The sequence below is a fragment of the Bidens hawaiensis genome, unplaced genomic scaffold (genome assembly GCF_021521415.1).
Source record: "Bidens hawaiensis isolate Kalapana, Puna unplaced genomic scaffold, B.hawaiensis_p1.1 tig00037649_1, whole genome shotgun sequence".
Classification (NCBI taxonomy): Eukaryota; Viridiplantae; Streptophyta; class Magnoliopsida; order Asterales; family Asteraceae; genus Bidens; species Bidens hawaiensis.
In genome coordinates, this window is record NW_027496582.1 from 71,155 (window position 1) to 98,159 (window position 27,005).

At 33.6% G+C, this 27,005-nt stretch overlaps 3 protein-coding genes across 3 annotated transcripts; 1 reads left to right on the forward strand and 2 right to left on the reverse strand.

Annotated features, from left to right (window-relative positions):
* Window positions 1-211: 211 nt before the first annotated feature.
* LOC143589603 (uncharacterized) lies at window positions 212-3,631 on the reverse strand. Its single transcript, XM_077070321.1, has 4 exons — window positions 3,531-3,631; window positions 531-981; window positions 394-452; window positions 212-302 (listed from the first exon to the last, which is right to left on the reverse strand). The coding sequence occupies exons 1-4, from the start codon at window positions 3,629-3,631 to the stop codon at window positions 212-214; spliced, it is 702 nt and encodes a 233-aa protein (XP_076926436.1).
* A 163-nt stretch (window positions 3,632-3,794) lies between these two features.
* Window positions 3,795-4,124, forward strand: LOC143589604 (uncharacterized). The gene has a single exon (XM_077070322.1). It carries the CDS (start codon window positions 3,795-3,797, stop codon window positions 4,122-4,124), a length of 330 nt encoding a protein of 109 aa, XP_076926437.1.
* A 2,498-nt stretch (window positions 4,125-6,622) lies between these two features.
* LOC143589608 (serine carboxypeptidase-like 18) lies at window positions 6,623-26,237 on the reverse strand. Its single transcript, XM_077070326.1, has 14 exons — window positions 26,125-26,237; window positions 25,818-25,963; window positions 9,121-9,197; window positions 8,821-8,943; window positions 8,622-8,724; window positions 8,479-8,516; window positions 8,264-8,365; window positions 8,114-8,200; window positions 7,958-8,032; window positions 7,732-7,803; window positions 7,230-7,378; window positions 7,023-7,136; window positions 6,898-6,952; window positions 6,623-6,724 (listed from the first exon to the last, which is right to left on the reverse strand). The coding sequence occupies exons 1-14, from the start codon at window positions 26,235-26,237 to the stop codon at window positions 6,629-6,631; spliced, it is 1,350 nt and encodes a 449-aa protein (XP_076926441.1). The 3' UTR covers window positions 6,623-6,628.
* Window positions 26,238-27,005: the final 768 nt, after the last annotated feature.

A 27,005-nucleotide genomic window follows, 5' to 3' on the forward strand; every position in this document is an offset into this window, starting at 1 on the left:
CTCCTATGACGCAGACGCCGCCACAGCTCTGCCACCAGCCACTCCGGCCATGAATTAAGATCTGCGATTTCGATTTTTCAGATCTGCGACCACCAACCACAGCTCCGTACACCGCCGCCACCAACCACTCCGGCCACCACCACAGCTCCGCCACCACCGCTCCATCTCCGTCACTGCTTATTCGCCACCACCGCTCCAGCTCCGACCACTCCTATGACGCCGACACGAGTTGTGTGGTCCACTTCTTCAGGTCAGTTTTATCGATAGGAAGCCGAGTTGAAATCACTTCAATTTGATCATCCCTGAAAGATTTTGCAAATATTGTAGTTAAATACTTTGCATCAAGAAAGTAAATCAAGATCATGTTTCAAGAACAACAACAAGATCGCTTACGATAACTGAAGTTCGGATTTTGTTTTCATTAGCTCCTTCTTGATTTTATCTCCTAAGACCTGCGAAAAACATATGCATAAGCACAACAAAACACATAACTCAGATCAAATAAAACAACTTTTTTAAAATTAAATCACCTTATCAACAAAGAAATCAGAAGATGAGCCGTCTGTATGCAATTTTCTTTTCATTTTAGAATCTGTCCCCTCATGAATGCCTTTGTAAGTTTCTTTAGCCGAATCATTTAACGATAACGGAACTGTATCCTTCTCCAAATCATCGCTCTTTTTCCATTTCATAAAACCATCAAGTCCCTTAAACGGCTTCCTCTTTGACTTTTTCGCTGACTCCTCAACGACCACACTTTCTTTCATGAGAATTGTCGGTTTTTCGGTTGTGCAAATACCCGAGTGGACCACACAACTCGTGTCGGCGTCATAGGAGTGGTCGGAGCTGGAGCGGTGGTGGCGGAGCTGTGGTGGTGGCGAATAAGCAGTGACGGAGATGGAGCGGTGGTGGCGGAGCTGTGGTGGTGGCCGGAGTGGTTGGTGGCGGCGGTGTACGGAGCTGTGGTTGGTGGTCGCAGATCTGAAAAATCGAAATCGCAGATCTTAATTCATGGCCGGAGTGGCTGGTGGCAGAGCTGTGGCGGCGTCTGCGTCATAGGAGTGGTCGGAGCTGGAGCTGTGGTGGCGGTGGTGATGGTGATGGTGTTTGAGGATATCCATGGGCGGAGTGGTTGTGGTATGGTGATGGTGGTGGCGTAGAGAGAGAAATAAGAGAGAAAGGAGGGGTAGGTAAAGATCTGCAAAATGAAGAAGAAGAAGAAGTTGCAGGGTAGGCAAAAAGACCAATATGCCCTCACATGCACCTCACGTGAGGGGATTTAACTGACTTTTTCTAACACAGTTAACGTAAAGGACAAAACTTGTAGAAAAAAAAAGTTTAAAGTACACCGCCAGCAAGGAAATAAAAAAAGGACACGAACCGTAATTCGTCTTATTTTAAAGGACAAAATTTGTAATTAGGTCTTTATATAAACAAAATTAGGATGTTACCCTTTGGCATAGCTTAGAAGAGAACAAATATGGACAAGAAACCATCTTGGTTCCATGATTAGTAAAATTGCCTCCACCACCCATCTAGTCATCTACAACTATGGTGATAATACCAAAAAGGATGTTAGAGTACTAGATAGTTCTATAAGGGCTCATACTTATGAAATTCATAAAAAAGCATGTGAAGAAGCTAATTAATAAGAAGTCAAAAGATGCTACGAAGAAGCCCCTATATAATTAGAACCAACATAAACCAAAGTTCAAAGATCATCAAAAGTCAAAACTAACAATTCTAAACCATCGATATTAACAATTACAACTGATGGTGCTACGGATCAAGTTCCAAAATACCAAGAACATGTTGGTACGAGCCTAAATATTGATGATTTTCGTAATCAAAACCAAGCATCTAAGAAACTCAACTAGATACTAACATATATAGGGAAAATATAAGGGTAAATAAGATATCATTCAAAGAACCAATCAAAATGTTTTGATGCAGAAGAAAGAGAAAAGAGAATTGAAGTATTTGAATATGTCTTGCCGAAGTTAATATAAATAATACTACTTCAAGCAACGCGGGCTTCTTTGATGGGTAAGAATTATGTCAATAATATGGGTAACAAAAGATCGGGGATACTGCAAGGTGAGGTTTAGAGAATGAAATGCTTATGGTAGCTTTAGAACACGATGAGATTAACAAAAAAAGATAGAATTTATATGGGTTGTTAAACAAGAGCATGGTGATCACAAGGACCCTGTTCTCAAACTGATCAAGGCTCGAGTTGTCAAGGTTAGGCCCTAACTACTTACGGTCAAGGTTAGTGTTCTCAACTTGAATTAAGACAGAAGCAATATGACCTATGGTTTTAAGCCAAATTTGAACATAGATTAACACCTTACTTTTACAATAGACTAAAGACTATGCCTAGGAAGAGACCGTTGGACATAATTTCTATTGGGCCGACTCATCGAGCCTATGATGAGTTGGTGTCTTGTTTATCAAGTTGAGCACGTGACTTGGTCTACATGAAATAAATTACTTGATGAACAAGTTGAGCCAATGACTTGGACAATAAGGAATTTATTTATTAATTAATTATTATTCAGATTTGTTTTTACCAATTAGTATTTGACTATGATTATGGTATTTGTATTTTAGTCTAGTTGGGTTTTGAAATCTAAATTAGTATATGGGGGTGTTTGGGATTGCTTATTTTCACCAATTTATAACTTATAAACTTTTTGATAAGTAATAAGGTGTTTAGGATTGCTTATATTGTGAGAGGAAAAATTCCAAAAGCTACACTTTTGTAACTTATTAACTTAATGAAAAGTTATAAGAAGATAAAATAAGGAATCCCAAACACCCCCTATATACCTGAGCTTGTGGGTTTTGAGCTAATGAGAACTACAAAGATCGAGCTTATGATCTAAAATATTATTTGTGCTCATTGAATCTGGTTACCAAACTTCAATTGGTATCAGAGCTCAGTTTACAAAAAAAGAGTTCGTTGGTATATATTCAACATTGATGAAACCTTTTTTGTTGCTGCTTGAAGACTTTTCTTTATGAAACAAGAATTGACGGAAGTTTTTTGTCGCTGCTTGAAGAACTATTTAATTTTGTTCAACACCTGTCGTCAGTTCTTTAATTATCTCAAGACCCAGGGAGATCATTTTTATTCAACAACTAAATTGTTTTCTGTGAACTAATTCAACCAATCAGTGGTGTACAAATTGATTCAAAAACAACTCACGAATTAATTCTAAGTGGAATTAATTCCACCACTCAGTTCTCTATTTAAACGACAGCTGTTTACGACGATGATTTTTCTAGATCCGAAAATCATAATTAATCAAGATCGACTCAAATTCTTCAAAATCTTCTTACTGTTAAGATTGACAATAACCTGACAAGGAAAGACAACGTTCTTCCTTTTTTGATTACACAAGTTCTGTTTCAAGATCGAATCAAGATTCCGGCAAACCTACAGTCGGAGACGAACCATGACAAGCCAATCTAGTAATCAAACCACTATTTTTCTACAATGTCCGATGCTAACCAAAAAAAATTACACCATGTTGGTTGTCCGGATCGAAGCAGTGTTCCGATACCACATAATATGGGATGTTATTGAGCCGGGAAGTACGGACGAGAAGAAGAATGGTGCCGCCATCGCTCTTTTCTTTCAATCCATACCGGAAGATCAAATCATGCAAGTAGCCCAATACGATACAACTAAAGAGATTTGAAATGCCATAAAAACCCGATGTGTTGGAGTGGAGAGGGTTGTAGAAGCACGTCTACATACCCTAATAACCGAATTAGGAGGAATGAAGATGAAGGATTCCGAGTCTATAGACGATTTTTTGGGGAGAGCATCCGGTTTAGCAACTAAATTTGCAGCACTTGGTTCCTCCATAGATGAAACTAGACCGGTGAGAAAGTTTTTTGCTGGCATGCCAAAAAGATTCATAAATATTGTAGCTTCTATCGAGCAAATGATAGATCTCAAGACACTCAAGTTTGAAAAAATAGTCGGGCGTCTTAATGCTTTTGAAGATCGTGTGAACAGTGTTGATGATGAAACCGAGAGTCATGGGAAGTTACTGTTCAATAGGGCTAAAGCTGGAAAGTTAAAGGGAAGGGTAAAGGAGAAATATGAGTAATCTCGTGATGACTTAAAAGGTGACCGAAACAAAGAAGGTAATTTGTGGAAGAAAAAGGGATTATTCAGGAGTTCAATGTTTTCGAGGTGACGAGATGGGTCACTTCGCTTCAGTATGCCTAAAAAGAAAAGGAAAACGGGTCGAAGCAAATTTAACCGAAGAAAACGAACCAACAACAAAGAAGGAAGTTTTTATGAAGAAACCATTAATGATCAAGTCATGTTGAATGAAGAAAACATGCATCCTAAGCGATACGAATTGGAACGGTGGAGAATGGTTTTTAGTACCTCGATAACGGGGCGAACAATCATATTACAGGTATGAAATCTTATTTTCTGATTAGATGAAACTGTTGTTGGGCAGGTGCGTTTTTGTGATAATTCGTGTGTTGACATCTAAGGAAAAGGCTCCATTGCAATTATTTGTGATGATGATATTGAGAGAATTATCTCAAACGTTTATTTATCCCGAACTTAACGAGCAGTGTTTTAAGTTTGGGACAAGCAACCGAACATGGGTGCAAGGTGATTATGAAGGATGACCAACTTTTAGTTCTTGACAAATCGAAAAAGGTGATTATGAAATCGATTAGGTCAAGAAATCGGTTGCACAAGGTTAGGTGTCGAGTTGAAACACCAATGTGTTCACTATCAATTTCTTCGGTTAAAAAGTTTGATGACCGAAGTACCCATATGGTTAATCTCGGTACCGAACCCAGAAAAAAGGTATACCGGAAGTACGACCCGGTTCAAAACCAAATACATGTTTCTCGATATATAATTTTTTTTTAGAAAAGAGGGTGGAACCGGGTTGAAAAAATCTGAAAAACCAAGTAAATTTGCTTTAGATAAGCCCGAGTAGGGCTGCACAGAATGTTACAGCCCAAGCTGAAGGTCCGGTATTTTCTTTGTCTGGTATGCAAACTGATCCAGGTCCATCCACCCTGAGACGGCTGACTCGAACCACCACTTTTCCAAAGAAAATTAATTATTTTATGTTTGATTGAAAGGTTCATATCGAGCGAGGAAGAGAAAACAATTTTAATGACCCGAAATTACTTTTAGCCCAAGATGGTGAACCGGCGAGTTATGTCGAAACATCAGGCATAAAAGAAAGGGAGAATTGAGACAAAAAAGACATGCTAGAAGTTAAAGAACCACCTATTTTTAGTGAAAATTAGGGGTGATTGTTAGACGTAATTTCCATTGGGCCGACTCATCGAGCCTATGATGGGCTGGTGTCTTGTTTTTCAAGTTGTGCACGTGACTTTGTCTACATGTAATAAATTACTTGGTAAATAAGTCGAGCCAATGACTTGGACAACAATGAATTTATTTATTAATTATTATTTAGATTTTGTTTTTACCAATTAGTATTTGAATATGATTATGGTATTTGTATTCTAGTCTAGTTGGGTTTTGAAATCTAAATTAGTATATATACCCGAGCTTGTGTGTTATATCATTAAGATGAATTTTGTATTGTAATTTTTCGAGCTAATGAGAATTATAAGAATCGAGCATATGATCTAAAATATTATTTGTGCTCATCGATTCTGATTACCAAACTTCAGAGACCTAACAGAAAAATCAAAGGCTAACTAGAAGAGCCAATGAAATATCTTTTTAAGCTCATCCCAATTAATACATGAATGTACATGGAGCTTCTAAGTGATCTTGCTTCCTTAGCTATCAAATGGCATGTAATGATGCAAGTCTAAGAGCTTTCATCACCATAGCAGTTGTAGGAATGCATTCACGTTTGCTGAAGTCAAAACTATAGGCTTGTGCTAATGTTATTCGAAGCCTGAAAAAGTGTACGCTATAGGTTTTAGAATCATCAATTGAGGGAGATTGTTGGAAAATTGATCCTAGGACCGACTTTAGAAAACTGCACAACTGGATTTCCTGTTAATGGATGTACCTAGCCATGGAAAGTTCCTATCAAGAACCAGTTGCTACTCGCTGTTTACTTCAAACAAGTGAAGAGTTAGCTTTGAAGCTAAATGAAGATCAAAATAAAGATTTTTTGATGAAGATTTTTTTTATTTTTCAATTTCTCGCTTTTTTTAATCTTGTTCTTATTTGCAAATATATTTGTAGATCACTTTGAGATTACTGGATATTAGCTCAGAAACCGTATATGAACTAATGTAGCAATAAACCATCATTGCTACATATGTGCGCATTATTGTTGTAAACTGAACTGTGTGCTTGTGATTTATTGTATAATTAGGTATTTATATTTAATATAGTGAAATACATATAAATATAAATTTTTAATTAGAACTTAAGTAACAATAAGCAAAATAACCGACAAAGGAAATAAAACCAAATATTTAAATATTCAATCAGTATTTGTAAGTTCTTTTTTCATAATAATTAATAATACAAATGAATGTTGATTTCAAAGGAAATAAAACTAAAACTCGATAGATGTGATATTCTTAAGACAATAACTTAAACTAAAAGAAACAATACATTATTATAATAGTTTTGTAACTTTTATGCATCACTTAAGTAACTACGAGAAGAAAGCCATTCATCCACAATAGCAAAGGCTTCTTCAGGCTTGTATAACGCAACTACATGACCAGAGCCCTACAGAATACAAATAAATCAGATACTGCTCCAGCATTCTATTTGTTTTAATTGTAGCTTGTTCAAAATCCATAGTCGATTATAGAGCTCTTTGAGCATATTTAAGCCACCATTCTAATTGAATAATATTCCACAAAAGTTTGGCTATGCGACTTCAATTAAATGTTTCTTACCTTAATAGTTGCATACGTTAGCATGTATTCGTTCTTTGCATATGTTGTTCGGTATCTACAAAAGCAAAAACTGATCACTTTGCATGTTGAAATACTAACAGAGATGCATCTTTGAATAAGCTCACCCAGCAACTTGGTTATTAACAAACCATGGGTTCCATCGGCTTTCATATGAAAGTTCGAGAGATTCAATCCATTTCTCAACTCCGACGTATGGGAAATTCATATCATGATCACCGCTACAAGTAGAATTATTTTATAGAGATTAACATAGAAGTAACTATCATGAACTGCCAAAAGTTTAAATCTAATTTTAAGGGCATTTGAAATACTTAAGAATCAAAACTTCAGAGTTCCGTGCAGTGAGTTGTCTATGGTACTCGACGCTGCTGAAGATGTCGTATGAGTAATATACAGTGTCTGCTTTGTTCATGTCATACATGAGAGAGTTATTGATTTTGTGCCAAGTCTCAATCGTTCCCTACACACAAAAAAGTTTCATTAACAAGTTCTTTAGTAGCATAAAATTAGTAAGCTAAAGAAAATGGAATTTATTTTACACAAACCGATTTAGTGAAGATGTTGAACAGCCACGTTGGGATTACTTGATCGAGACATTAATGCTAAATTTTGTATAAAATTTTACGTTGCTATATCTCGATTATACTAGATAATTTCAAATGATCATTTGAACATGTGTGCTTGTTAATACTTCATATGTATTTGCGAAGTTTTCATATATTATTGTGAAACTAATGCTACTACCTTTTATCTAGTGCACACATCCATCATAATTGAGTAATGTCCTTAGTTAAGTTACTTTGAACAGCATACCTCACGAATATGGAGTGCCTTTTGGACAAATTTATCATTTGCCCAATTGTCTAAGTATAACGTAGCAGCTTCCTGAAAACAATAAAATAACTACTTGTGAACTCGTTTTCTCAGTTTTCATATCTAAAAGGGTGGCTTGAAGAAGAACTGTCTTCACAATACGCACCCTTGAGTATGCATGTACGTGTATGTGCGTGCGATATAGTATATGAAAAAGAAAACTTACAAAACAAGTTGGTGCCGGATTTACAGCATCACAAACTGGATCCAATATGTTGCCTATGTTAAGTCCACTTGTGCACTAGAATTGGAAGTATGATCGATTAGGGTATTTAATGTGGAAAAAAAAATTAGTTTAGTTTAAAGAATGATCCTTGTTTACCTCATCCATCTGCCGAAGATAATTTGAACACATTGCATTCTTCGGATCAATATTTATATAGTTACCATTACAAGTTTCTTTTGCACCCTAAAATATCTCACAAATCAAGAAGAAATGATGCCATGAATTGTTTAAAGTATAGTGTTTTACCTCATATATGTTGTCTGATATAAGTGCAAGCCGGTGGGCAAACTCTAATCTTGAATTAAAATCATTAAATTTGTCGGTCAGAGGGCTAACACATATGCATCCCTGTTTGATGCGTAAAATATGAGCGAAAATAATATGTATATAATCAGAGAATTGTATATTAACCAAAGAAATATATGTTTCTGTACTAGCGCAATGAAAGAGTCACATATTACTTTAATATTTACTTGTGGTTGATTTCCACGTTCATTGCCTGCAAAAAGCAGACCAAATATAGTAAATTCTGGTATTAATAATAATAACAGCAGCAATAATAATAATAATAATAATAATAGGATATGAAGATTGAAATTGTTACCGTTGTATGCCTCTATGGTACTGGTAGGTATGACAATGCCATTGTATGAAATCCCAGACATATATAATGGATTTTTAAGAAACCTTGGGTTCTCCGCCAGCCACTACATATGCATCAATAAGTCTAGGACTAACGTATATAAAAGCACTTCGGTTCAAATCACCAAAAGCCTCTGTTTTTATGTTCTTATATGTCTAACCTTCTGTATGAACTCGTAACATTGTGACGAAAAAAGGGAATCACTACTCCTTGATGCTTCCCATGTTTTAGCATATGTAAACCCTACACCAGCGGGTAGATCTACGAATATGATATTAGCTACCTATAGAAAGTTAGATATTACTGTCATTGCACCATCACGACATAAACACATATACATATATAATACACTATATGTATAATCTTTACGTATTATAAGAAACCTACGAAGTAAAAATTCGTATTTTGCTTTTATTTTATAGTAAAAGGCCATTGATATAATGAAGAGTAAGAATATGACCTTTGTCCATGCATTTTTGTTCAGCTCGAATATAATGTTGGTCCATGTTGATTTTTCGAAATCGATACTTACCGGACCTGCACAAAATATCTTCCTTATATAGCTAATCATATATTCACATACTATATTAAACTGTTTGGTTACATTTATAAATACTCTTGCTTTTCTATCAATGATTTTCTCCTAGCACTAACTAACTACTACATGCCGAAAAGGGTTACTAGACGGCTCTTGTTCGTTGGTTGATAGGTTGAACCTTAATGAAAATTTTGCATGAATCCGAACAAAGCACAAACCCAAAAATCATGTCCTACACGTGTACTTGAACACGTTACATGTAATCGCAAATTAACACGAAAATGATTCGTTCACCTTGAGAAAAATATATTTAATTTTCTATACACATATTGGATTATTGATACTTTAAAGTCATATATAAATCTGCATATTACATTCCATTTTAAAGTGTACGTTTAAACTATACTAACTTATTTTTTGACTTCTATAATTTGGTTAAAAGTACGCAAATAGTAAAAGTTATTTAAAAAACACATTTTATAAAAATAAAAACGTAATAGTCTATTAATTCCCTTTGTGTTTGATACCTTTGGATCCCTTGTCCCCGAAGTTGTTGCGTTTTCAAAAAGATCGAGTTTAGCGGGTCGTGCACAGTACCTCATCAAAGACGAATAACCATAGCTTTTTTTTTCAGTAGGATCAATTTTGCCACTTAAAAGGGGGTTACGGCGCAACTTGTTGTCCGCTTATAACTTGCATTTTTGTTGTAATTGGATCATTTTTAACTTTTAATGAAAAGTATTTGGGTTGAGTTAAAAAAAGGTAATTAAATGGGGCAAACGAGTTACCACTTGAACCTTCAAAAAAAACACATGTTTAGCTAAACTTGTTTGTGGATTCAACATAAGCTAATCCAAACTCGTTTAGGGTCGTTTTGTTCATGACATGTTTTCATGTCATGTCGGAAACTTGTAGAAATATTATAGGGTCAACCTCAAATGGTCTATTAATTCATTACGTTTATAACATTAAGGTATATAACAATCGATCCTTGAATTAAGGAGTTTAACAAAGAGAGACACAAAGTAAGTCAAAGATATATTCCCATATATGTCTAATAAAACTAACACCTCTAATCTGACAAATGTTGCCATTATATAGTTCGAACTCTTTGTTTTTGAAGCTAACCTAAAAGAACTTGATTAAAGCATTAAAGAACATATAAAGAACAATTGAAGATTTGAAGGATGCATGGATATCATGATTCTAACATATGTCAAAGTTATAAGTTATGTTTGGATCTCAACTTTAAAGAGACGAGAAAATAAATGGGGTGATATCAATCTCAAATCTCAAGTGTGACTGAAAATTTTTAATGAAAAAAAGCACATATAATAAATAAAAAGCCAAATGGTATATTTACTATTCACTTATGACTTTAAAAGATCATTTTTACTTTGCTTACGGTCAAGGTGTTGTATATGGCTTCACATTTTCAAATAGTAAGGATTCAAGTTTCATGATTGAGAAAAAAAAAGTAATTTAAGACTAGAGTTAAAAAGTATGTAACTTATCATTCTAAAAGAAAGATTAAAGCATAAACGCATAGCAACTACGATGTGACATGCACAAAATTGTTTAATTGCATATAACCCGTTTTTTAAATATAAATTGATTTATAAACATCAAAAGACATTTCTTTGAAAAAATAGGTTATTTTCTAAGTGTCAATCCATGTTTTGTAGTGTGTAATTTTAACATGCAAAATACAACAAACTATTATAAGATGGACTTCTTATATAAGACGATTTTACGACTTTAATTTATTAACTAGTTTTGCCTACTTTTTTCGAAAAAAAAATAATATAACAATAATGAAGCTTTGGCCTAGTAAATGTAAGTCGTTCAATAGCGTGTCAAGTCCAAGCACGAAGCTTTAAAAGGGCTAGGGGTTCTAGGCTCCAGCCCCTCCATTTTTTTGTCCAGTTATGTAAATTTATGCGTTTTCGTCCGAAAATAGATATTAAGCCCCATCCCCGCGTCACCCCACATGCGTCCATGACTTTCAAGATCGCTATATAAAAGTCCAACTTTCATCACTTGTCGTGTCTATCTCATTTGATAAGCGGATCATGTGGGGGTTGCAATAAACTTAAATGGATCAACCATCTAAAACTAGAATTACAAAATTCTAAAAATTTGTCTTCAACCTACAAATCCAGTTCATGAACCGTTTTCTTCTTTTTCTACTCGTACCTGAATAGCATAGGACTTGTACTTAAAAGTAGGCGTGAATTTACAGCATCCCTCAGTCTTGACCCCACCACTGTCACTTTATTAAATGCTTTTCTTTAATTATTATAAATATTAGTTTGTACCATTTCAAGAAAAAAATAATTAGTTTGAAAAAACTAAATTAATAAAAATAATGAATTAAAAAATTGAAGACATTACATAAACTTATTCAACCTCTAGTTGCGGCCTAATAATAGGAAGCTTGGATTTTTAATTGAGAATCTGGTTCGATTCCTATTTATATCACTTTGGATAGATATTAGTAATAAAGGATTTAAACTAGGCTTTGTGCAAAGGTTGTAACTTGTAAGTTTGAACCCCGAGCCTACACGGGTTTTCGTCCCCTTGTGTGTTACGTCAAAGAGTTCTGCTCTTGTGATAGCACAACGCTGTCAAGTGGCAGCCGTCGATATGGTTTACCGAGGAACGCCCAAACCAAACTTTGAAAGCTAGCGTGGGCTCAGTTAAGGCAACATAGTCAGGCCAGAGTAGGACAGCATGGCTCTTCAAATGTAAAAAGTGTGACAGCCTAAATTCAAAAAAGTCGTCGTTCTAAAAAAAATAAAGCCGCAAGAAAAAAGAAACATCACCTGCTATACTTTTTTCTACAAATACTTAATATATTTTGAATAAAAGTTATGATTTAAAAAAAAAGTGATTAAAAAGTTATAGTTGAAAGGAAAACAAAACTAATTAGAATGTCTATATATATTTTTAATAGCAATAATAATAGTAATTTTATTTTATCTTGCTTTTTTAATAAAGTAAAAATAACGAGGTTTAGATGCTATATAAGCTCACATTCAATTATAGCCCAATTTTTCTTTCCAATCTCTCATCTCATTAATCTTAGTTATCTTGGTCATGGGTCAAAATCATTATGGCAATTGAGTTATAAAGTAGTAAATTTTCCTTCATAATCTTCTAATATCTCATCTCATTCATCCTAGTTAGTCATAGATAATAGGTTAAAACCATTTTGACAATTATGTTATAAAATAGTCAAGGAATTAAAAGTATAATATTGATTGAAGATCAAACAAATAAAAGTATAATCTTTTTCTAAGTTTGATTTGTTCCTTCGATATCTAGTTTTTTTCCTATAGACACTATATGTGGCATTATCCATGGTAACTAGCAGACATGGTATAAAATTGTTAATATTGGATGACGATGAAAATACTAGTGATAAAACAACAAACGTCGTATACAAAGAGATTTTCTCAATTTATAAATTTGTGTTTCTAAACTTCTTATTGTTTTTTATACTACATATTTAATTTATTTTTTACCTTTAACTTTGTTCCTTTATTTAAATACGTATCTTATTTATTTTTATCATTTGATAAATCTCGTTTAATATATACACGGGTTCAAAACCTAAAAAATTTATATATTTATTTGAACTGTTTTAAGTAATGCATTTTTTTCCCTTCGTTATATTTTATTTAATTAACTTAAGATTTGATGGTGTTAAAAGCATACAATCAATGTTCGTTGGAGTCGTTTTCTGGGTGGGAATGGTGTCGATCTCATTTGCCATTTGGGTGTGATTGGGGTTTTATGTGGTTTTCAAAAAGGTAATGGCAATAGTAATAAATTTGCTGAACACACGCTTAGTATTGTGCTTGTAAAGTTAAGACTAACTACTTTTTGTTGTATTAAAACTTCATTGCTATTTGTTTCATGATTATTCGTCTATAATAAATTAATAATTAATATTTTATTGACAGGAAATCATATAAATAGCTATTTTCTGTGTTATGCATTTAGTCAAATAAAATTCAATTTCACGCATCTAACCTAACGAGGTCGTTCTCTGTTAAGTCGGTGAATAATCTACTCGTTCAAAGCAAAGACAATTCAAATAAATCGGTTGTAAAGTGGTGCAAGTGCAATATTTATGTTTGAAGTATGAATATGGATAGAATGGCTACCCATGTGGCATTGAGAAGAAGGAACATGTAGGTTCCTTTAAGGCTTTGCAACTCGGAAGTCTGAGTTAGTCGAACATGTTTTAGCGGGTTGTTTGGTGGCTTCGAAAATTTGGGAGTTCGTGAGCTTGTGATGTAAAGTCCTTACGATTATTGCTTTCTCGGTTAAAGTCTTAAAGATTTGTTGGATCTTTATTTTACCTCTGTCTTGGGGTAGGTGAGAAGACGACATATTTTATAAGATCGTGATTATAGCTTTTTGGAGAATATGAAACGCTTGGAATGAAAGATAAAACTTATGGACGTGCGCAAGCATTAACACAATACGCAAGTCTGATTCACTTATATATTGACTTTTAGGGTGCCCATCGAATCGAATAACGAATTTTTTAGTTAATCGAATTGAATAATTCGAATAACTTTTTTTTTGCTGGTATTTGTATTCGTTTAATAGTTTGGATTATTCGTATTCGTATTCGTATTATATCCCATATTCGAAATCCGATTATGTTCATATTTGAAACTCGAATTCGAATCGAAGTCGAATAAAGTCGATTTAATTCAAGTTCACCCTATGTAAAAAACTTCAAAAACGTTATTATAATTGTAAACACACAAATATAAGTTTAAAATCGCTATAATACCACATTATAATAAGTTCAAAATTAAAGTATTGGCAAAATTAAGAAATAATAGTATGGGTTATCGGGTTTAATTATTATGTTTTGGACATTTATTATTTGCGGTGACCCAAATTAATAAATTAAATATATATTAATACATTATATAAGTTGAATTCAAATTTCAAATCGGATCAAATAAAAATCATGAATTCGTATTATTCATCGAATTAAATCAAATCGAGTTTGAATATTTTAAAACCGAATTCAGATCTTCATATTCGAATTCGAATCTAATCAAATTTCAAATATTTTAAATCGGAACCAACTTCTGAATAATGCTATTGACTTTGATGTAAATTTCAGTAGATTATAAACGTGCGATTAAAATTAGTAATGAGGGGGCCTGATCCCTTGCACCATATGTTTATGACTTTGTGTACCATTATAGTACTACCTTGTATCATGTAGTCTCCATAACATCATTAAAGTAGTATTGAATTGGATCGAATAAAAATGACGAGTTCGTATTCGAATACAAATCGAATCGAGTTTGAATATTTTAAAACCGAATTCAAATCTTCATATTCGAATTCGAATCTAATCAAATTTCAAATGTTTTAAATTCAAATCAACTTTTGAATAATACTATTGACTTTGATGTAAATTTCAGTAGATTAAAAACGTGTGATTAAAGTAATAATTAAGGGACCTATTCCCTTGCACCATATGTTTGACTTTATAAACCATCATAGTACAAGTGTACAACCTTGTGTCATGTAGTCTCCATGACATCATTAAAGTATGAGAGAGAAACCGAAAATGATCTTTGAAAATTGCACATTCCAATGCATTGGGAAGAAATCTGATGGATTTCGCTAACCACTAAGAAACTGTCAAGTGTCCCACTACCCATCTACCCCCGATGATTTTCTAATGAAATTCGTCTGTACCAATAATTTTGGAATGAAAATCATCTTCCCATGAAAACCATCTCCAAAAATCATGAACATTCGTGTTTTTTTGAAATTCATCTGAGCTGATGAATTTCGTCTTCGAAGAAAATTTTCAAAAAAAGCACGCACCACCACCACCATTATGATCTCCACTTTCCAGCCACCACCCCATAACACCGACCGCCGCCACCACCACCACTCCCACTTTTCTGGCAAACATCACCTCCATTACCCACCCGTCATCATCACACCTTTCCACTCCCACTTTTCTAGCAAACATCACCTCCACCCCACCCACCACCACCACCATTCCCACTTTTCCTCCAAGCATCACCTCCATCACCGTCCCATCATCATCATTTTTCCGGCAACCAGCCCACCCACCACCACCATTCCCACTTTTTCGGAAAACATCACCTCCATTAGAGCCATGTATAAAAACCCTCAAAACTATGGTTAATAAAAGAATACAAACCATCAAGGCCTTGAAAATATTGAGCTCTTGGAGTTCTTCGGGGAAGGAGATGGGTGGCGGCGGCGGCGAAGGGAGGATGTGACGAAGATAGAGATGAAGTTGAAGAAGGTGAAAATGAAGATGAACATGAAGAAGATAAACATGATGAAAAAGATGAAGATGATGAAGGTGATGAAAAAGATGAAGATGGTGTTTTTTTGAAATTCGTCTCCAAAGACGAAATTCACATGATATTCATCTAGTTAGACGAATTTCAAAAAAGCACGAATTTCGATGGAGATGATTTTCAAATAAAGTTGCTTTTTCAAAGATGATTTTTATATAAAAACAATCTGGTCCGATTAATTAGAAGGCAAAACCCACGTAATAGGTAAGGATGAAACACTTGGCAGTTTCTTAGTGGTTAGCGAAATCCATCGGATTTCTTCCCAATGCATCGGATCCGATTGATTTGAGGGGCCTATTTTTGGAATGTGCAATTTTCAAGGACCATTTTGGGTTTATCTCTCCTATTTTGGATCATTTTCAGAATTTTCCTGTACTTTTTTCTTTTGGAAAATTTTCAAAATAGGCAGGTGAGAGAGATTCCTAATATAGGCCAAAAATATTGAAATATCTCATAATGATCCATTGACCCATGGGATTTCAAGTCAAATATGTCTGACTCGTGACATTTGGGTTCGTGCCAAATCCATGAGATTTCAAGTCCAATATGTCTGACTCGTGAGATTTTCAAGCGAAATCCGTCTGACCCGTGAGTTTTGATACCAAAACCGTTTCTTTGAAAACCATCTCCTCCGTAGATTTAGAAAAAGTTTAAATTCACTTCTATCCACCATTGATTCACCACGACCACCACCACCTCATTTCTTTGAAATAATCCTGATTAATCTTCGTCACCATCTACGTCCTTCAACATCCAACATCACCATCTCCGGCCACCATCGGCTACACCATCTCCAACCACCATCGCATTCACCATCTCCGGCCACCGTCGTATTCACCATCCAACATCACCATATCTACCCACCGTCGCCTTCACCATATCTGCATCACGGGGTCTTCCCCGGTTTCCAGCAAGTGGCAGGGGTGGTGGTAGCGAACTAATGGTTTAGTCGTCTTCCCCGGTTTCCGACAAGTGGCGGCGACGGTGTTGGTGGTGGTGAATCAATGGTTCCGTATTCTCCATTATCCAGTAATTGGTAGTGGTGGTGGTGGTGAACTAATAGTGAAATGAGGTGGATTTAATTTTTTTCAAAAACTCACTAAGGCGACTGTTTTGGTTTGAAATCTCACGGTCAGACGGATTTTCTTTGTAGTCTCACGGGTCAGACGGATTTCCTTTGAAATCTTATGGGTGGGTGTCAACATCTTTACACGTGTCACTATTTCATTGGGGGACGAAAATCATCGGCGGGAAACCAAATGTCACGACGGAGATGGATTTCGGTAGATTATTAATGGAAGTTTTGAAACTTGTGGCCTATTTTGAGACCCTCTCTCCTCAAATGGCCTATTCAGAATTTTCCCTTTTTCTCTTAATGACGAACTATCTTGTGTCCTTGTTATGACATTATTAAAGTAGTACTTTAGAGAACTTGTTGTCTCAGTCTAGTCAAACTATATTGTCTTAATTGGTTTCACGCTAGCTTTAGAGTTTTGCTTGGGCATTCTCTCGGAAAACCATACTGTCGGCTACCACTTGAAAGTCGTTGTGACGCTACAAGAACAGAACTCTCTGACGTAACACACAGTGGGACGAAGACCCGAGTGGGCTCGGGATCCGAACTGACAACCTCGCAAGGTCTAGCTCAAATACTTCATTGTCAATTTCCAGCCAAAGTGACACAAGTAGAAATCAAACTTAGGTCTCCACTAGAAAACCCCAAACCTTCCTACCACTAGGTCACAAGTGAGAATACCTAGTTGATATTTTGTGATTTTAAGAAATGTTTCTTTTCGTGTATATTGTGTAGCCAATATGCTATTTATATATATTGTTATAAACTATAACTAGAACCCGTGTTTTGCGTTATATATCGATATATTTATACAGACCATGTACGTCTTAACCTAATAGACGGTAAAAATAAGTGAGCCACACAGTTATGAAATATGTCTACAGTTAAACGTTAGCTTTAATTCTAATAAGTTAAATAAAAAAATTAAACGAATAGTTAAACGCATAAAAAAAGAAAAATATATATTTGATGAAAAAAGGAAATAAAAAATACTAAATTGACAACTCAATTAAAATTTCAAGTAGTATTACAAACGTAAATTAGTTAAATAAAAAAAAGGGATAAAAAAGTCTCTCTCTCTCTCTCACACACACACATCTATATCTATATCTATAATATATATAAACGAAAACCCTAAAATCGTATGTGTCGCGACGTGGTCGTTCCCCCTTTTTATGGAAGCCATCAGATTTCTTGATTTTTAAATGGAAGCCTCTCATTAATTTAACCCAAATTGATGGGTATGGGTCTTACCAAAACCAGATAGCTCTTAAACGGGTTATAACATCTCATTAAATTAAAAATTAATCCTACCAATTATTTGATATGAAAATCCTATAAAATAGGGATATACTAAAATTTAATATTTAATTTAAAAAGAAAAAGATATTATTTATAATTAATAAACAATTATGGTAAAAAACATAAGCGGGTCATAGGTCACAAAATCCAGATAGCTTTTAAACGAATTCACGAGTAAAGGTCTCACCAAACCCGGATAACTCTTAAACGGGTTATAACATTTCATTATATTAAAAAAATAATCTCATCAATTATTGAATTATAACATATCATTTATTTATGAAACCATTTCATCATCAAATCTCATGTATATTAATTATTAACTATTCTTACAATAAATAAAATTAAAATCCAAATATACATATATAAATATTAAAAACGAATAATATAAAACAACCCTCGTAATACAGGGGATAAAATCTAGTGTGTGTGTGTGTATATACACACACACACACTAATTTTTATCCCTAGTATTACGGATGTTGTTTTACGTTATTAATTTTTAATATTTATATATTTTTTTGGATTTTAATTTTATTTATTGTAAGAAGGTTAATAATATACTTAGGGTTTGATAATGAAAATGTTTCACAAATAAATGAGATGTTATAACCCTGTATAAAAGTTATCTGAGTTTGGTGAGACCCATGACCCATTTATTTTTTTTTTACTATAAAATTGTTTCTTAATTATAAATAATATCTTTTTTTTAATTCAGATAGAATTTTTAGTATATCCCTATTTTATAGGATTTTCATATCAAATATTTGATAAGGGTAATTTTTAATTTAATGAGATGATATAACCCGTTTAAGGGCTATCTGGGTTTGATAAGACCTATACCCGTTAATTCGGACCAAATGCATGATGAGCTTTCATTTACAAATAAAGTTATCTGGTGGCTTGAGAGAATTTAAGAAGCAATCAGAGAGTTTTCAAAGGTTTTGTTTATATATATTTAAGATAGTCAAGTTATTCTACAAAAGGGAACAAAAATGAGAAGAATGAGAAGGATTTCTAGCCACAATAAAAGGCCTAAAAAATAATAATAAATTAATTAAAAAAATCATAACTCAAAATTTAATAAAAAAATGAAAAATGTAAAAGCGCAAAAATATTTCCGTCATCTTCCTTGTTCTAAAAAAAACCTCGAAAAGATACATTGTTGAGGAAAAAACATCATCGTGCCTTTTTATTTATCATTGTGTTTTGTGCTTATTTTCATCATTGATTATGTCTTTTTTCTTTGACATTGTGTCTTTTTTTTCTTGATATTGTGTTATATTATATTTTGTCGACATTGTATTAAATTTTGCGACTTATTGCGTCTTTTTTAATTTATCATTGTGTTATTTGTTCGTTTTTGTCATTGTGTCTTTTTTCTCGATATTGTGTTTTTTCGATTTTTTTTGGAACGGGGATGATAGAGGAAACATTTTGGTTTTTTTAAATTTTTTTCATATTTTAATTATAATTTGAGTTATGATTTTTTTATTAATTTTTTAGGGGTTTTTGTATGGCCGCAAATCCTTCTCACACTTCTTATTTTTGTCTTTTTTAGGTGTTTTTTATTTATTTATATATGTATCTATGTATATGATGAGTGTCTATGAGATAGGATCAAGAAAAAACTTTTCTTTAAGGAGAAAATTAAAAAACTTTTAAAAATTATTTTTAATTAAAAATACAAAAATATTTTCAAATTTCTGTTTCTTCTATTCTTCTTATATTTTGTTGCTCTTCATCGAGAGAAAAAAAAGACGTTGTAATGCACATATGTATTACTGTACAATACTGTTGTGTTACACATGTGTAATAGTGTGTATTTTTATCTTCAATAGTGTTTAATTTCATGTATTCAATATTTGTGTATTGTATATGTACAGTATTGTTGTATTAGATGCAAAAAATATAAAAAAAAATAAAAATAAAAGTCGATGTAGTGCATATGTGCATTATTGTTGTATTACACATGCGTACTAGTGTGTGTTCAATGTGTGCATTAGTCTTATATTGCATATATACAACATTGTGTGTCAAATATGAGCAATAGTGTTGTATTCTATGCAATATAACACTCTTGCATATATGCAATACACACTATTGCACATGTGCACTACACCGACGACGTTTTTTTTAACAATATCAACATATAAGAATAATGAAAGAAAAAGAAACTACAAAATATATATATTTTTTAAAGTTAAATATAATTTTTTAGAAATATTTTAGTTTTCTCTTTAAGAGCAGTTCTCATTTGAACCCACCCCAAGTGTGTGTGTGTGTGAGTGAACGACAAAGAACTTCACGTGTAAACCTACCATTTCGGGGCTATATCCAAGGTCGACTCTTCGACTGTCGTGAGTCCTTACGCCCCTGATACATGGGAACAAGATGGAATCTCTAAACACTCGACCCCCATGTCGGGTTCGAACCTGGGATTAAAACTCTGATTCGTCCTTTCACCCAGATGTCCTTCGAACCGACCTAAGTGGGAATCGAATCGGTGTCTTTATATTAGGAGGTACCACTAGATCAACTTCTTATTATATTAAAAAAGTCATGATAAATCTATTAAAGTTCAGGATTAGAAGCTTAATTTATTTTTAAAAATATCAGTAGCAAGCATGTGAGGTCATGAACCGAACATGAATAAACACCATTCACAATTGAAAAATGTCATGTATGAAATAGTGCTTGCTTAAATAGTTTCTTTGCTTAACTTTTTTAATATGTTTTTTTCTTTTTGTTTCTCGAGACTTGAACCCGGAGACCTTACCTTAATTACTGGGCCATCAACCCCATGACTTTAACTATGTTGATTAAATCTATTATTTTCAGGTTGTGGTAAACTTAACATCTTGATGCGTCAAACTAGTTTAGATTTAAAACAAAAACTATTAAAAAAAATCATAAATACAATTTACTAGTAGTGTTTCTCGCGCGTTGTAGCGGTGTTATTTGTGTTTGGTTACAAATATAAACATAAGTTATATTTGTGTTTGGTTATCAGCATCTTACTTACAGTCTGTTATATATGTATAGATAATGCAAATTATCCTATACTACATTATCATTTGAATCCTTACTCATGATTTGTTACACACAACCGCTTCATCCAAAACCAAATCCGCAACTCCTTTAACATACCCATTCTTGTTCTCAATCCTTCAAACTCTAATAGAAATCCATACATTAGTCATGTTTGACATCAAAGGTTTTTAAACTCCGTTAAATGACTTATCATCTCACCGCAAGGCCAATCGATATGGTACCGCTTTGGTGCTGGTTCATCATCCAATGCAGCCAGCGCTACCGCTATCCCATAGCCGGCCACCATCCATTGCCGGAGGCCACAACACATGCCTGATTTCTCCTTACGGTGGAATTTTATGGATGGATGCCGAATGGCGATGAGGTCTGCGGTGCAAAAAATTATGTTATGATCTGGCTATGAATGCCATGGGCTATCATTGTAAGAGGAGAATGGATGAACATGGCAATGTATTTATAGATTTGGGAGGGGTGACGGTTATTACGGTTCAAAGGTGGTTTGAAATATTGATGGAAACAGCGGTTACGTCGGTAAACGAACATCTATGACAGGTTTGTATGTTTGTCGCTGATGGTGGCGGAACTTCTACAAATCTATATTCGGTTGTTGGGTGATGCCTTGTCTCTACCGGTGGCGGTTATGTTACAGTTCGAATTGGTTACTTGACGGATTTCGTTTCTTTGCTCCGGTGAATGTTTATATATATGTTTATTCGGAGGGGATGCGACGGTTACAATATGGAAACCGTCATACGTGGTAACGGCGAAATAAAAACGAAGGTGTGATGTTAAGGAATAAAAAAAATTAAAAATTAATTAAAAAGGTTAAACAGGAGGGCGACGAATTCTAAATGTAGTATAGGATAATATGAGAGATATGAGGGATGAGGGTTCGAGTCCTGATCTCACCCGGTTTTACTGGCTCCTTGCTGTCGTGCCGTTTGGCGGGCGTGGGGGTCGGGTTTTATCCGGGGAATACCTCAATAGGTGGACCGCTAGGGGCTCCGTCTGTCCGGACTCGTGACCGGCTCGGGCTACCTTTAGCCAATGGGGGTCGCGTACGAAGTACCCGGTGTAACACCGTGAAAATACCCCATCTAGTTTTGGGCCAAAAATGTCAAAATTAGAAGTTAAAGGGCTAAAAATGTTAAATCCAGAATTAGAAGGACTGCAAATGAAATTCTGCACCTTCGCGTATCGCGAAAAATGCAAAGAAGGAACATCTTCGCGTATCGCGAAGATGCACAAAAATGGGTATAAATAGAGCAGCCACGGGCTCAGTCGTTTTCATCCCATTTTCACACTTTTCTCACACACATAACCTAGGGAGTCGTGCCAAGAGAGTTCTGGTGGTTCCGAGGCTGTTCTAGCAAAGAATCGGGTGTTGTTACGCTGCCGAACGAGCTGTTAATCTTGAAAACAAAGTGCAAGTCGAAGTGCTGCTGATTTCTTTAGTTCTTAAGTTCCGTCGAGCCGATAAGTAATGTTTTATAAAGCAAATACGTTGCTTCCACGTGAAGTAATGTTATCAAAACTATTATTTTGACGGGCATGTAGTAACTGGAAGGGTGGTATCATTAGTAGACTCTTCTTGCCTAAGGAAAACAATTCGTACAAATCCCAATCAACCGCGGGACCCGTTTGCTTACCTGGAGAAGTTTGCCAACGTGATATCTTTTATTAGGCCAAAGCGCGCTATTCCAAACGTCATATGTAAATTCAAAGTATTTTCATAAAACGACTATAACTATACTAAGGTTAGGTCAGACTTAATAGTCTGCTGATCAGACCTCGAGTCTTCTGAATCAGACATTAAGTCTGCTGATCAGACCTTGAGTCTGCTGAACTGAAACAGACTTAAAGTCTGCTGAATAGTATCAACTAGATACTTATGTATGCCTATTATGAATATAGGTTGTTAAGCATACTGAGAAGAGGAGTTTGGTATTATCCATTGATATACGAGGTGAACACGTTAACTTTTAACTGTCTGAACTGATTTTACTCTTGTAATAGACAGGTTGTTTATTACAAAGAGTCTGATAAATGTTTGCATGAGATATAATCTCTAAAATCGTTATAATACAAAATAGATAATAAAAAGCAACTCATACCGAACACACATGTGTCTGGATTCAAACATAACTGATAATTGGCATACAAAACCAAGTCAGTCATAACCGGTTCTCCAACAGGGTTATATAGCCTTGGGGAAGGTTGTCTCCGAATAGGGGCTATATACTCGGGGGACCTTTGAATTATGTGTGTAGGGCAGTGGTACAAATCCCGGGAATGGACAGACATTCCTGCTGAGTTTGTGAAACAGAAAACTATGATTGTATTTAACGACTGTTATAAATATTTTATCGAGTCAACGTTTCACCAGCATATAGCTGACGTGTTTTCCCACCTATGCAGGTAACTAGATGACTATAGATGATATACAAGGATGGGAGTCATTAGAAGATCGCTGCAGACGGCTCGTTTTTTATAAATATAAATCATTGTATAATTAATATTATGAATTTGTAAACCTGAAACTCGGGTGTTTAATTCCTGAGTAATTTTGATAATGTAAATTAATATTTTATTATTTAAAGACTTCCGCTAAAATAAACCCGCTACTCTGATATATTTACAAAACAAGTATCAACTGATGGTCACACTCCTAGGCCCTGAATTAGGGTGTGACACCCGGCGTTACTTATTTGGTCGTTCAAAAAAAAAACAATTGTTAAATGCATCGAAAAATTATTAATAGTTAAGCATAAATGAAATAACCAATGATTTGCCCATATACCCCAAAAATATATGGTTGGTTGGAGCATAAATGAAATAACCATTAACAAGTAAGGTGGTCGTGGTGGCGGTTGGAACTTCAAGTGGGGGTGGTGGTAATGATGGTGATCAGGTAGTTGTGCTGAGAAAATAAGGCGGAAGATGAATGAAATAAAATAAGGCGGAAGATGAATGAAATGATAAAGAAAGGGATAAGAAGGAATGACTTTCATAAAATGTGATTCTTTTTTGTAGTCTTTGATTATATTTCATTGATCAACCAAAATTCATTTTTTTATTCCCTCATAGATAATTCATTTCATTTTACCATTTATTTCTTTTTTTTTTTTTACCAAAAACTACCTATATTTCAACCCTGCATAGTGGTGTCTTTGGATATTAATTAACTAGCATAGAACCCATATGATGCACAGGATGTTTAAAATAAATGCAATTAAGCTATAAAAACTTAATGATTTTATTTTTATAAAAAACCTATATTTTATCAAATTAAATGATTTTCTAAGTTCAAATTATATTTTCTAATGAAATATTTATACAAATACATGGTGTATTCCCAATCAATTTCTTTAAAATCACGAGAAATGCATCTAGTGATTTTATAAGTCGTAATTATATATATTTTTTTATGTAATAGCGAATTCTAACAAAAGATGATAAGATTTTTCTTTATAAATGACATAAAAAAAGATCATATATAAAATTAGCATAAATAAAACACATTTTTGTATTACAGTTTCGAAAGAGATGAATGGAAACTCCATGAATCTATGAAGGTTGAATGAATATGTGAGAGGAAAATCGATATTCATTCATAATTTCTTCCTGTTTTTATCATCTTAGACTTATAAATATCCTTAACCAGCCTTTACTACATTCAACTTCTACACTCAAAAGTATATATAAATTGATTTAATAGAAAAAAAAGGTAGATGCAATCTCATTAGAGATTGAAAATATTTTAATTATATTTGACAAAAATACCCGTATTTTTTTTCCTATAATTTAGGTAATTAATTATTTTATTAAAGGATGGATTGATATGTTTTGATTACACTGACATAAATATGTCTTTATTAAAAATAGAAAAATAGTTTAAACGATAAATTTAGACTATGAATCATTAAATAACGTGTGTCTTAATTATTTTATTAGAATAGTTAGATGGGACATTATTTTTTGCTACCCACTTATTACTTTTTGGATGAAACCATTTAATTTGTTCATTTTTTTGCAATGCACGGCACATAGTTTAGTCACCTGCTTAAAATTTGATATCATCCACCGACAATTCTTGGAAAATGATTTGAGTGTAAAATTACAATAGTGCCCCTGGTTCGTGTTACAAATTGTTTTTGATCTTCAGTAATCTACTCTAATTAATTAGTTTGTAAGACATAATTTAGAATGCAAAGTTGTATATAATGTGCTAAGTGCAATATTTATCTTTGTTAAATCATCTCTTGCTCAATTAAAAGTTTAATCGTATATTAATTTACGTGTTAATATAAAAAAAAACCCACCGTAAGTATAAAGTGTCTACATATGTACAATAGAAAACCTGCGTTCTAAATTGTCGTCGCCGCCACATTAACCGGGTTCCTCACTAATTATATCTTAGTGCATATGTATGTGTCAGCACATACATAAATAAAAGTGAAATATAGCAAATAAAAATATTAACATAGATATTATATGTATTAAAAATATAACATACACAAATCTATAACTACATTTTCAAAATTACAAAATTTGTATGCACTCGCAATTTTGGGTGGAATCTTATAACATATCAAAAAATTTTCGCGAAATCCTTTATCACATCTAATACTTTTGGAAAATCTTGCATTATATTAAGTAAAAAGTAGTATAAAAAAAATACATAAAACAAAATTTAAGATAATATATATATATATATAAAAAAGGGAAAAGAAAAGGTAGACGAAGAGAAATATATAAAATGTAATAAATTTGAAGTATATAACAGGATATAATAAATTTACCAATCTGATAAAGGAGAGCATATAAGCCCGAAGCTCCAGGACCACCCGCGGTATAAAGCAGAAGAGGGTCGCGTAAAGGGTCCCGTTGAGATTCAACAAAGTAGTAGAAAACCTGAAGTGCGTCGTCTTCTCCGACTCCGACATATCTTTCAACATCAAACGAAAATAAAATAAAATAAAGGGTAGAAAGTCCGTTAATTTTATAAAATTTCTGAAATATTAAAAGGGACACGAATGCTTTTTTTTTTTATCACCGGGTAGAGATGGGAGATAACCATGAAAGTTTTGAAAGTAAAAACATATATACCCGGTTTCAAGTGTGAATGGGAGATCACCGTGAAAGCCAGGAACATTCTTGACGATTGACTTGGAGTTTGATAGAGCCAAGTAAAAAATGAACAACTGGAAGATTGTAATCATCTTGTGATGCTCAATTACTTTCAACTTTGAATTTCTCTCTCTCTCTCCCTATATATATATATATATATATATATATATATATATTTTTATGATGAAAACTTGAGTTGTGAAAACTCTATAAACTCATTTTCAACCACATGTTTTTAATTAATGTTTAAATCTTGTGTTCCACAATTAAAGTGAATAAAAAATATAAATATAAATATAATTTTTTCTCTCTTCTGAAAACATATATAAAAATTAGTAAAAAAATGTTAAAAAGTAGCAAAACATTTTTTTTTATGTTTCGATGTTTTGTATTAAATGTTACAACATATATTACATGTAACAAAAAAAAACGATGTTATATAGGGTTTTCGTGGGTTTCACAACTCAAATGGGTTTCATTTTAACCTTACCATATATATATATATATATATATATATTACGACCGTCCATTATGGAGATGGCTTTTAAAGCCCCTCCATAGTTCCACATCCTCGTTACGTCATTGTTACGTAGGTTTGTTGCCCCTCCATTTACGAGATTAAAGTAATTTTTTAACACCTTTTTTTTTGTTTAATTTATATCAAAATATTCAGAAAAACTAAACAAAGCAGTAATATTTTTTTTTTATCAATACAAATTATTCGAGGGAAAACGACAATTAATTCAACATGAATCACGTTTGAGAAATGCACGTAACTTCTTGTATTGATTGATAGTTTCTATATTTATAAACTAGGTTATAGTTGGTATTCCACAAAGGTGAAAAATATAATAAAAATA

Bases quoted from the DNA above. Each gene is read 5' to 3' on its own strand.
- LOC143589603 (XM_077070321.1), bottom strand. From the start codon at position 3,631: ATGGCGGCACCATTCTTCTTCTCGTCCGTACTTCCCGGCTCAATAACA. The intron at 982-3,530 runs GTAATTTTTTTT...TCGATTTTTCAG, and splicing joins ATCCGGACAACCAACATGGT to ATCTGCGACCACCAACCACA. The intron at 303-393 runs GTAAGCGATCTT...AAAATCTTTCAG, and splicing joins AAATCCGAACTTCAGTTATC to GGATGATCAAATTGAAGTGA.
- LOC143589604 (XM_077070322.1), top strand. From the start codon at position 3,795: ATGAAGGATTCCGAGTCTATAGACGATTTTTTGGGGAGAGCATCCGGT.
- LOC143589608 (XM_077070326.1), bottom strand. From the start codon at position 26,237: ATGATTACAATCTTCCAGTTGTTCATTTTTTACTTGGCTCTATCAAAC. The intron at 8,944-9,120 runs GTCATATTCTTA...AACTTTCTATAG, and splicing joins ACAAAAATGCATGGACAAAG to GTAGCTAATATCATATTCGT. The intron at 8,725-8,820 runs GTTAGACATATA...ATGCATATGTAG, and splicing joins GTTACGAGTTCATACAGAAG to TGGCTGGCGGAGAACCCAAG.